Source organism: Aspergillus steynii, assembly GCF_002849105.1.
Source record: "Aspergillus steynii IBT 23096 chromosome Unknown P170scaffold_2, whole genome shotgun sequence".
NCBI lineage: Eukaryota > Fungi > Ascomycota > Eurotiomycetes > Eurotiales > Aspergillaceae > Aspergillus > Aspergillus steynii.
In genome coordinates this window covers 5831468-5842764 of record NW_020194399.1, presented here as the reverse complement: position 1 = coordinate 5842764, position 11297 = coordinate 5831468, and the positions used below count along the sequence as shown (strand labels likewise).

Here is an 11297-nt window from a genome sequence, read left to right as displayed (position 1 = left end):
CTCTCGTTGCGCCGTTTCCTTCTTTCTTCCTTTTCTTCCTCTTCTCTGTCCTCTTCTTCTCGACTATCCTCCGTAACCGTGGTTGAGAGGTATTGATTCACTTGCTTTTATTCATTACAATCTCTTCGTGGAGACGGACTTGGCAACAGTCTGATCTCCTTCCCCCGCAGCAGCCCCTCTCGTTGTTGGATCGATCGATTGATTGATGTACTACCGTCATTCTGCTCCTCCCCCTCCCCAGGGATGGTCTCAGGGATGGTCTGGTGACTACCCTCGCCAGCAACCGGGATACTGGCCTCCCCCGCAGCAGCAACACTAGTCAGCTTACCTTCCTTGATTCCTTTCCTTGTCTCCACGGCCTTGACTGACTCCTCCCAGCCCCGCGCAATATCCCCCGTCAGGCCCTCCACCTCCTCACTCGTATAACCAATATCCCCCTCAGCATTATCCCTCGCCTGGCCCGTACGGTCCCCCTCATACGCCAACCCCGCCTCCGCAATCCTCGTCGCCTTACCGGTCATACCACAGTAAGCTCTTCTCTTCCGTGATTTCCGGCCCAAAGTCGCAATTGGCATCGCTGACAATTCCCAAAGGCCACTCGCAATCATGGCATCAAAATAACACTCCGCCGCGTCCGCCCCAGGAGGCACAGCACTTCGGTCGCGGAGCCCCGTCTAATTACCGATTCCAGTACTCCACTTGCACGGGTCGCCGGAAAGCCCTGCTGATCGGAATTAACTACTTTGGGCAGCCCAATGCGCTCCGTGGCTGCATCAATGATGTCGCCAACATGTCGAACTTTCTGCACGAGAAGTTCGGCTACCGGAGAGAGGACATGGTCATTTTGACGGATGATCAGAAAAATGCCATGAGCGTGCCTACGAAGGCCAATATTCTGCGCGCGATGCAGTGGCTTGTGAAGGATGCCCAGCCGAATGATTCTCTCTTTGTTCATTTCTCCGGTAGGATTTACGCCGATCGGCTGGAAATTAGAAGACTAACCGGTTTTAGGTCACGGTGGACGAACGCCAGATCTTGACGGAGACGAAGAAGATGGTAGGTTTTGTCCCCTATTCATTGTGAATTGTGCTAACACGGCCAAGGCTACGATGATGTTATTTATCCTCTGGATTACCGTACCGCTGGGCACATTGTGGATGACGATATGCACGCCATCATGTACGTCAATTCTCTCCGCCCGTATGTTTCTATACTCATGATTTCTAGGGTCCGTCCACTCAGGCCCGGTGTCCGATTAACCGCCATTTTCGACTCGTGTCACTCCGGTACTGCACTTGATCTGCCCTACGTATACTCGACACAGGGTATTCTGAAAGAGCCCAACCTGGCCAAAGAGGCCGCACAAGACCTGTTCAGCGCTGTCCTCTCGTACGGCAAAGGAGACCTGGGCAGCATGGCGCAGACGGCCATTGGGTTCTTCAAAAAAGCGGCCATCGGCGATTCCGCCCGACAGCGCACGGTAATGACCAAGACCTCGCCGGCGGACGTGGTCATGTTCTCGGGATCAAAGGACACGCAGACCTCGTAAGTGCTCCCTTTATTCTGACGCGGGCTCCACTAACCCAAACAGGGCGGATACATTCCAAGACGGAGAAGCTCGAGGAGCCTTGAGTTGGGCTTTCATCAAGTCATGGACACAGCAGCCTAATCAGAGCTACCTGCAACTACTCAACTCGATTCGGTCGGAATTAGAAGGAAAATATACCCAAAAGCCGCAGCTGAGCTGCAGTCATCCATTGGGTGAGTATTCTTACATCTTACACCGAGGTGTTTCTACTAACAGTTGCAGATGTCAATTTGCTTTTTGTTATGTGAGAATATATGATGAGCCACGATGTATGCCTAGTAAATGCGTTGAATGCGTTGAATTAATTGGATGTTCCGATACTGGTAGAAGACGAACCAGGGTGTTTAAGTATCTATATAGCATTGCGTTATGGAGTAATGTTTCGGTTTTCCTACAAATGTGACTTCAGCATAATACAAGATATATTGCAGGATATCTGCCTTCACGAATCCCTCTGCATCATATCCTAACATCGATATTAATCATAATTATGACATGTAACCGACACTGACCAAAACCAAAACCTCCCACAAACCACAACCCAAATTACCAAATAATTTGTCCTTGAAATCCCCTATCCATGCATACCTTCATAGTTCATACCCGCATCTCACACACCCATATCACATCCACCAGCAACAACCATCGAAACAGACAGCTCATAAATACACAGCCATCCCTTGCAGAATCACAGGACTATTTTCCCTTTCTTCTCCGCACTCCTCCACACTCCCTACGTCATACCCCATAGGACATGCACTCCGCCACAAATAGTCCATGCCAAGCGACAAGGATCATGCCGGAATGTTTCCAGAAAGGGCTGTTGTCTTGGCGGTTACGGACCTTGGCTTTGCTTTCATCGTCAACAGTCACGTACGCTGTAAAGAGTGGGTGAATGTGTCATATCTTCGGAGATCCATCCCTAATGACAAACAGGCAGACAGGCATTATGAGATTGAACCTGCGAATACGATCGCGCGCATCTCCCCGCCCCTTCCATGTCTTTTCAGGCGGGAACTCAAGTCTGAGCCTACCGCGAAGCATCAACACCGGTGGTACCCCTTGGACGAAGACAAAACGCGATCTACACCCAAACACTCCGCAATCCTTCAAACCCAGTCCGCACCCCTCACCACTCCCCAACCTCCCCACCACAACCAACCCGGGCAGGTAATAACTAACCAAACCCATCATATAGAATTCAACCCCCACGCCTACACCTCCGGCCACTGGCTCCTCAACAACCACGAACAACACTCCCTCCGGCACATCGAGTTCGATTTCTCCGCCCTCTGCCTGAAAATCCAGGCCCTGTGTCCTGAAAACGGACCCATCGTTAGCTGCGAGAAGCTCGAGGGCGGAAATAATCGCGTCTTCGTGTTCGCGCTGGATGATGGGAGACGCGTTGTTGCGAGGTTGCCGTTCCGGACGGCGGGGAGGACGGATGTGCTTGTTAGGTCGGAGGTGGCGATGGGGGAGTTTTGTGAGTTTTTCCTTTTGTTTTTTTTTTTCGGGGGTTTCTGTCTGTTTGGGTGCGTAGGTGTAGGGTTAATATAGTATGATCTATGCTTGGGGGAGTATTTATCTAAGGATAGATGGTAGGCAAGAGTAACTTACTATAATTACAGTGCAAAGCAAAACGCAAACCCCCGTCCCGAAAATCATGGATTGGTCCGACGACGTCGCGAATCCTATCGGCGCCGAGTATATCATCATGGAGTGTGTGTCTGGGGTCCAACTGCACCAGGCATGGCGTGATATGTCCGGCGTTCAGCAGCTGAAGTGCATACGGTCGATTTACAAGGTCCTGAAGCCGGTCGTCGAGCTTTCTTTTCCAGCCTACGGGAGTATCTATTTTACGGGTGATGTTGAGGCCTCTGTTGCGAGGGATCTGGATGATAGGTTTGCTATCGGGCCGCATTGTAGCGCGAGGTATTATTGGGAGGCTGGCGTTATGTCCAGTGATAGAGGTGGTTCTGGCAGGGGGAATCGGGGGCCTTGTGAGTTGATTTAGCACTTTTTTATGAGGCAGAGTTGCTGATCTACGAAGGGGTTGACTTTAATGCGTTCTGCGATGGATTAGTAGATGCCGGTCTCTCGCGGCTTCCATCACCAGATCTGCCCGTGCGAAAGAGACCATCCTTTTATGGTTCTGTGCAGGATCACATCGAGCTACTGAGCCATGCTCGTCGCGTGCTTCACGCCATGGCGGCAGATCCTCGAATCAAACAATGCGTCGCGCCCACGCTATTCCACCCCGACCTACACAAGCGCAACATATTCGTCTCACGAGAAGACCCCACGGTCATCACGGGGATAATCGACTGGCAAGCCGCCAGCATAGAGCCCGCATTCTGGTATGCCGACGAAGTGCCGGACTTCGCAACAGTGAGAGACCAGACCTCCACATCTACCTCAGATGAGGAGCAGACGCGAGATGAGCACCTCTGCCACCAAGCGTTCGACGCCATCACACAACTCCAACTGCCCAAGATCGGCCAGCCTCGATCGATGAACGCCAACCTCTTCCGACCGTTTCGATACACGCACAATACGTGGGCCAACGGGGCTGTGGCGCTTCGTCACGATCTGATCCAAACGGCGCAGTATTGGAACGCGATGGGGTTCGTCGGCACTTGTCCGTACGCCACCCCGACGGCGGAAGAACTCGCCACCCACCAGGAAGAGTACGAGTATTTCAAAACCGTCTTTCAGCTAGAGCGTATGCTAATGGAGGGATTGAACGTTCCGTCCGACGGCTGGGTTCCGCCCGAGGCATGGGAGTTGACGCAGCAGGTGCATAGGGAACTGTTCGACGAGTTTGTGCGGGCGGTCCTCGACGATCCGGACGATCACATCAACAGCGAAGAAGAGGCGAGAATAGTGTGGCCGTATGATATTTGACGTGGTCATGAACTACCTAGTAATCGGTAATGACAGTAATCACCCAGCCAGAATGCTGTTACCTAGCCTGGCCGTGCGTGAATCGTTCAGCGACAGCTGTCATATCGAGTGTCGAGGCCGATCAGGTGGAGCAAATCAACGGTGGCTCAAGCGCTGATGACGAACCCAGATGACGAGGAGGTGAGAAGATTCCGGATGGCGGACAGCGACCGGGCAAAGGGGTGTTCGCAATGGGTTATGTACTGGGGTGTTTGTTGATGGTTCTCTGGATGCATTGCGCGTGGCTGTACGCCTCTTCCACCGTCCGTCCCATGGTTAAGATCGCGAGGCTGCGATGCGGTGGACTTTAGATCTCGGCCGTAGACGGAGTACCACCGGCCAGCCATCCGTGGATCGACGAAACAAAACACAAAACATACCGAAACCCCAGCAAAGCGAAACGCAACAGGCATCAGGATTCAGGATGCAGATGTGCCAGCCTGCCATGCGCGGCCAAGCAGTAATCAGATCGCTTACCCCATACTCCCAGCAGCCCACGGAATATTAATATCTGCCAATAAGCATAAGGTGCCGGGATCGGCAAACACAGCGGATCCCCATTGCCGCCCATGCATGACCGGACGGCAGGCATTAGACTGCTAACTTGCTAGGTGTTAGTTTTAGTAGTCCTACGGAGTCGGTTGAGGGCTTTCGTCGACGAACGAAAGTGAATCACCCAGCCAACGCCGAGCCCAATTGCCCCCTTCCTTTGCGCATCCATCACAGCTGCGGAATTGTGCGTCCCTGACTCAATCGCCCATAGTAATAGCCGCTGTAGGAAACCATTGCCATCCAAGTGGACCTCATAATTTCAAAATCGAAAAAACGAAAGAAAAACTTTAAACCCAGCCGCATCGCATCGCATCGGAACAGAACTCCAGCGAGCGAACCAATCCCTGCGCTGCGTCGCGCACATGGACTCCATAACATGGGACTGGGAGAATCGATCCCACCCGTCCCATCCTACGGAAATTCCCTTGAGGCTGTGGGGGGCAGTGCGATCTTTGGATCAGAGGGGCGGACGAAAATGAAAACCCACGAAAAGTGGACAGGAAGGGAAAAAAGCCGCTGGGTCCTTTTCCGTTCCGTTGCCTTCTCTGAGCAGCGGATCTGATTAGTCCAATGCGAGGAAATTGTTTCACCTTGCAGGCCAAGCGCAAATGTGGCTGGTTCTGCAGGAGGGCGCTAAGGTCTTTAGGGGGCCGTTAGTGCGCTGCAGGTCGGTTACACACAGATTGGTTTTATTTCGGATGTTGTCCAGTTTTCATTATTGGTTTCTGTCGGGTCAGGAGGAGGACGAAAAGAAAAAAAAAGGAATGAAACAATTTAACAGTACGGAGTGAAATGCAGGGACAAGGAGGATCTCCGGACTGTACGGGGTGTCATGATTTGCAGGGTCTTGGCATTCATTACTACTGGCTTTACTTCATGTTTACCTGCGAGAGAGGACTTTGGCATTATTACTACAGAGAGACTGAAGTGTACTCCTACTCCGTAATTCGGATATTCCGTCGACATAAAATTCCACATCTCCACCGGGGCAAAGTGGTAACCAGATGTGGTATCGCAAGGTATCATCATACGTAGCTAAATGTATGGGGTGCATCACACCACGGGAAAATGACCCATTCCGTGGGTAAAAAATGAGACAATGGAATTCCATCATTCCATCATCCGCGGCCGGAATGATGCTCTAATTTTCGTCGCCGCCAATGATTCCGGCCCGTGGACCTTGCGGACTGGGTCACTTGGACCACTTTCTCTTTTTTTTCTCCCCCTCAACTTTGGTGCTCAGAGCTGAGCAAAGTATAGCCTCGTTCATTCTCCCGAGTCAGGAGGCATAATGTCATACGCACGCAATGCACGCGCCTCGTCCCCTACCGTGGAAGCCATCCGACATCGCCCAGCGCCTATGCATGTTTCAGGTAGACGTGTATTTATAGATGGGGATCGATAGAATTTGCCGTAACGACATTATCAATCGCAGGTCGGTAGGGTAAGTAGGTTACTGGACAAGGTTGGCCAGTGCCAATGCCCGTACAGCGTTTGCCGCCGCGCCATGGAACCCCTCGCAATGACTCGCGATGCGAGATCTATGAGGCCATTCCGAAGATCCGATCGTAGGAAAAGGAAATGAAAGGGGAGGGCCACTCTTCTTTTTGTCCCCTCTGTTCTTTGTCCAGTGGAACTCAGGCAATACGAGAAAGGAGGCTACAGCGCGGATACCAGTTGAGGGTGGATGTAAACAGTAATACCGATCCAGTAATGGACCAGTTGAATCCATGATGCTCCGGAGTTCCACTTTGTCTCCTTTTAGTCTCTTTTGGCATCCGTGCTATAATTATTTCTTACCCCCCCATCCCCATCCTACACCGAGATGGGACGAACTGTCTGACTCGGTCGGACTTGCGCTGAGAAATCCTTTCAGCTGCTAATCGACGACGATTTTTTTTTTTGCTCCATCGCTCGCTACCTTACTTTGCCCTACTATCATCTATCACAGATCTGACCCTCGTTGCCCTGTGTCTACTATATCCTATTGTTCCGCTTATACATACCGCGCGGACGTCTAATAATATCGGATTAATCCACCCTGTACAAAATTCACCGCATACAACATTCGTTCTGATAGGCGGGCTGTGATCAAGGAAAAGAAGAAAAAAAAGACCGATCACTTGTACAACAGAAACAGCACGAACCGATCGAACCAACCCAAAGCAAAAATGTTGACCTCACCTACCGAATCTCTATCCTCGGCCTCCTCTACCGCCGGCAGCCCTATCGCCCAGAGCCCTCACCCCAATGCCTGGTTCCCACCTATTCCTCGCCGCCGGGCGGACAAGACAGTAAAATTCAACCTCCCCCGGCTACCGCGGTACTACGCGACACCATTGAACGAGGACACGGACTCGACGCCTCTGCAGGTGTACGGGCTCGAACAGCGTGAACCGTCGATCGCCGAGAAGCCCAAGCTGCTGCGGCGCATGTCGCACGCGCTCGACGACATCAAGGAGGACTTCTCGCTGCAGCTGGAGCCGCGCGAGAGGCTCAAGAGCCGTAATCGCCACTCCACATTCATGCTGGATACCAGTGTTGGCGGCTCGGGGCTCCGGTCCAGTGGCTCGTCGCTGTCCGGCGGAGAGAGCCCCATGACTTCGGAACCGCCTCGTCCTCGTCCCATCTCGACTTTTTCCATCGATAACTGGAACCCCCCGGCCCCTGCGCAGTCGCTCAGTCGCAGACTGTCGAATCGCTTGGGATTCTCGCAGAAGAAGCGCTTCCGTCCAGGCCAGGGAGCGAGTATCTCGCAGCCGAATCTGATCGGGTCCTCGACTCAGATGTAGATTGGCTACGGTATTCGAAAACAATCGATCGGCGCTACTTATAATATCTTCGGGCGCAATAATTTTCCATCAATCGGACTGAACAAAACAAACCAGAATAGGTATCTATTCGACACGAAAACAAAACAGCATTTTGCCATTGGAGTTTTTCTCGACATCTTCGCACGGAGGCCTTTTCCATTCCTTTATTTTCTCATTCGCATTTTAATATCCGCATCCGCCAAAAGTCCCTCCTTGGTTGTTCAACATCGGCATTTACATACTTGATTCCCTCCTTAGACCGCTGTCTTTTGTCGCATTAGCTTGGGTGTTTGGGGTATCCATTTCCTTCGAATCTTCTGTTTTCCTTCTACTCACATCTGCATGTGGTTGTTTATTTGGGCTTTGCTTGGTTTTCGTTTTTGTTCTCGCGTCTGTCTGTCTGTCTGTCTGTCTGTTTACATTACTTAGTCAGCTCATCCTCCGATGTTTTCGTGCTCTGGTCTTATTTCGATCTTCCTTACCCCTGATTATCATGTCAGATATTTAGAACCGAATACATACATACATCATACATCATACATGCATAGTTACAGAAATGTCTCACCGTCAAGCCAACCGCCCGAATTAGTCGCAGGACAAGACATGATCTATATTTGATACGACAGTGTACTACCTACGTAGATACCACCCTGCCTACCCTGCCCTACCTTACCTACTACCTTACTCCCAACGCAAATAGAACCTATGTAAATGAATAGATAGATAAATAGGTAGACATCAAATCCCCAACCAATCAAACCCCCTCCACCCTGCCCCTAACGACACCTAAATAAATAGACACGCGACAACCAACCATTGCCCCCCGGCTAGTCCTATTCCGCCTAGCCGTGGCGCTCCCTTACGCTACATACATTGCTTCTATCCGGTCTAGCGAGACCGCCAGAGCCGTCACAGGGTCCGGCGGTCCCTACCGCAAGTAAGTAAGACATGTTCGCGCCGTTGCGACCAGAGCAGGGACGCGCCGGTCCTATGACAGGCCGGTCGGTCAAAATGCCTAACTATTTCCGCCGTAGGTGCACCGTAGGCGCCAGAAATGTCTTGCTGAAAGACTGAATGTGTCGTGTCAGTGGCGTGCGGGACTTACGCCGTTAGTTGGTGTTGGTTACTCCCACTGGTTCACTCACTGGTTAGCGATTTTCTATTTTCTACTTCCTGCGTACTGCGTGGTCTTCGGCGGAGTACGGAGTACTGCGGTCTGCGTGGTTTGTATGCACCTAGTGGTTAGGCTGCTGGCTAAGGTAGCTAGCCAGGTATGTAAGGATAGGCTGACTATGGAGTCGCCACGTTGCTGGTGATTGTTGGCGTTGGCGTTTTTTTGTTTTTTGCTTTTTTTTTTCTTGGGGGTTCGTGGGAAAATTACTCTTTGCTTTGTCTTTTGTCGGTGCTATTTTCGGCCTTCGGGGTAGGGAGAGGCGTTAGTGGTTTTCTTTCTTTCTTTCTTTTTCTTTTTCTTTTTGTTTTTGCCTAGTTTCTCTTGTTCGTGTTGAAGTTATTGGCTAGTGTGTTCGCTGCCTGGCTGTTTGGCTGTTAGCGCCCTGAGCGGCTGTGCTGTGCTGTGACTGCTGTCTCTGCTTGCTTGTTTGTCTCCTCTGCTTACTCGCTTGCTTGCTTGCTTACCCTAGACTGTGGCTTGTATACACCACACCATACGAGTACTGCGTAAGAGAGAGAAACCCGTCCCGAGGGGTAGTTCCTTATGTCAGATCTCCTGCCCTGTTTATCGACCCATAGCATAGCCCCTAGTCCTACTTCCCCCTAACATGCTCCGTAATGCTTACTTACATACCCTGGCACAAGTAACTATGGGCTATGGAGTAAGGTAAGTAAATGGATACCGGAAGTGTCCGCGTTGTCTCGGAAATTTCGAGAGTGGAGGGGAGGGGAAGGGTTAATTTCCGCCCGACCTAGAGCGGCGAGATGAAGTCATTTAATCGCTTGGGGGCTTTTTTACGGAGTAGTCCCTGGAGAGGATGAGGATCCGCAGTAATATAAGTTAAACTATCCTGACTGGTGAGCTATTGCCTAAGTAGGTATGTGTACTTCTCATGACGTATCATTCGAGGTAGATCCTACGGACGAGGCAGATGGCCAAGATGTCACTAGGTAGTTAGGTATAAGGATCTCGGATTCGGTCGCGGTTCTGCGGGTTGAATAATCATTGATTGTCAAGGTAGCAAACAGTACAACTGGCATGATGGTATAGGTATGATATAGAGTAAGTAAAGTGTCAAGCAGCGCAGCAAACAAATGAAAAATGTCGACTCAAACAAGGAACATGGATCTAACGCCGTTTTCCACCCCACTCGCTACTAAGTAATAAGTATACCAATAATCACAAATAGAGAAATATCCGCGTATCAAGCAAGAAATCAAACCGAATAAGTTCCAGGGGGAGGGTTCTTCTATCCAATAACCACCGCCCCTTCCCCTTTCCTTTCCTCTTTTACTTTCGACGTGTCTCGTCCATTCGTCCATCCATCCCCTTTCCCTTACCCCTTCCCCTTCCCCTGTCCTCATGAGCACTTCCCCATATGTATGCAAAGCACATCCAGAATAGACACGGAGATGAGGGCAAACACCCCGACCCTTCCCTTCCATCCCATCCCATCCAACAACCTATCACCACCACCACAACCAAGACATCATAGCGTGACGCTCTCCAAATCCCTCATAACGACCGACATCTGCGCTCGCTTCGCCGCCTCCGCCACAAGACTGAAGTCCCGCAAGAACGGCGCCGTAGCGGTCGGCCCGCCCGCGCCCTCAATCTGATGCGGATAAGTGGTCGCGGACGATTGTCGCACCAGGCCTGGGCCTGGGCCTGGGGCCTGGGACTCCGCGGTGCCGGGTGCAGGGGCCACGGACGTCTCTGTGTGTCCTACTCCGGGCTGCAGCTGCTGGTGCTGGTGCTGCAGGTGGTGCAGGGGATCGACGGCGGGCGCGTGATGCGGGTTGGGGTTTAGGGCTGGGTTGGAGGCGACGGTGGTGGTGTTGGCGGATGGGGAGGAGAAGAGGAGCGGGTTTGAAGGGTTCGGCGCGGTCGCTGTCGCGGAGGGTATTGTTGTGTTGTAAGGTGCTGTGGACGAGGCGGGCGGGTTGAATGGATGAGGGGTTGAGTCCATGTTGAGGTTCATGTTCACGTTCATGGTGGGTGGGGTTTATGATTGTAGTGGAGAGTAGGTTGAGTAAAGAGTAGAGGGCGTGATATCGTAAGAGCCAGTCTTGTGTTGTCTATCGGTCTATGTCGGAGAAAAGGAAAGAAAAGGTCTATATCGCAGATGGAGATCGAGCGGGAGAAGAAAACTTCATGGATGGAATGGTCTGATCGGAGTCCGGTGGAGACGGCGGGTTCGACAGCGGGTAATTAAAAAGGCATGGCG

General features: G+C 51.6%; 5 protein-coding genes across 5 annotated transcripts; 3 read left to right on the top strand and 2 right to left on the bottom strand.

Annotated features, from left to right (window-relative positions):
• P170DRAFT_400633 (uncharacterized protein) lies at nucleotides 1-1836 on the top strand (the record flags this gene model as incomplete). The annotated part of the gene is made up of 8 exons (XM_024846334.1): nucleotides 1-318; nucleotides 379-527; nucleotides 594-962; nucleotides 1012-1056; nucleotides 1104-1179; nucleotides 1228-1545; nucleotides 1592-1761; nucleotides 1805-1836. The coding sequence occupies exons 1-8, from the start codon at nucleotides 206-208 to the stop codon at nucleotides 1834-1836; spliced, it is 1272 nt and encodes a 423-aa protein (XP_024708716.1). The 5' UTR covers nucleotides 1-205.
• A 678-nt stretch (nucleotides 1837-2514) lies between these two features.
• P170DRAFT_376246 (aminoglycoside phosphotransferase family protein) lies at nucleotides 2515-4938 on the top strand. Its single transcript, XM_024845359.1, has 5 exons — nucleotides 2515-2706; nucleotides 2787-3071; nucleotides 3217-3588; nucleotides 3639-3976; nucleotides 4019-4938. The coding sequence occupies exons 1-5, from the start codon at nucleotides 2538-2540 to the stop codon at nucleotides 4490-4492; spliced, it is 1638 nt and encodes a 545-aa protein (XP_024708715.1). The 5' UTR covers nucleotides 2515-2537; the 3' UTR covers nucleotides 4493-4938.
• On the bottom strand, nucleotides 4566-5166 carry P170DRAFT_129754 (uncharacterized protein). The gene has a single exon (XM_024842407.1). It carries the CDS (start codon nucleotides 4942-4944, stop codon nucleotides 4639-4641), a length of 306 nt encoding a protein of 101 aa, XP_024708714.1. The 5' UTR covers nucleotides 4945-5166; the 3' UTR covers nucleotides 4566-4638.
• Nucleotides 5167-7254: 2088 nt separating this feature from the next.
• P170DRAFT_349473 (uncharacterized protein) lies at nucleotides 7255-7875 on the top strand (the record flags this gene model as incomplete). Its single annotated transcript, XM_024843740.1, has 1 exon — nucleotides 7255-7875. One exon carries the CDS (start codon nucleotides 7255-7257, stop codon nucleotides 7873-7875), a length of 621 nt encoding a protein of 206 aa, XP_024708713.1.
• Nucleotides 7876-10559: 2684 nt separating this feature from the next.
• On the bottom strand, nucleotides 10560-11063 carry P170DRAFT_424150 (uncharacterized protein; the record flags this gene model as incomplete). The annotated part of the gene is made up of 1 exon (XM_024847552.1): nucleotides 10560-11063. One exon carries the CDS (start codon nucleotides 11061-11063, stop codon nucleotides 10560-10562), a length of 504 nt encoding a protein of 167 aa, XP_024708712.1.
• Between the last annotated feature and the right edge of the window lie 234 nt (nucleotides 11064-11297).

Coding starts and splice junctions, on each gene's coding strand:
- P170DRAFT_129754 (XM_024842407.1), bottom strand. CDS start 4,944: ATGCCTGTTGCGTTTCGCTTTGCTGGGGTTTCGGTATGTTTTGTGTTT.
- P170DRAFT_376246 (XM_024845359.1), top strand. CDS start 2,538: ATGAGATTGAACCTGCGAATACGATCGCGCGCATCTCCCCGCCCCTTC. Junction 2,707..2,786: donor TCCGCAATCCTTCAAACCCA/GTCCGCACCCCT, acceptor CCCATCATATAG/AATTCAACCCCCACGCCTAC. Junction 3,977..4,018: donor AAGTGCCGGACTTCGCAACA/GTGAGAGACCAG, acceptor GATGAGGAGCAG/ACGCGAGATGAGCACCTCTG.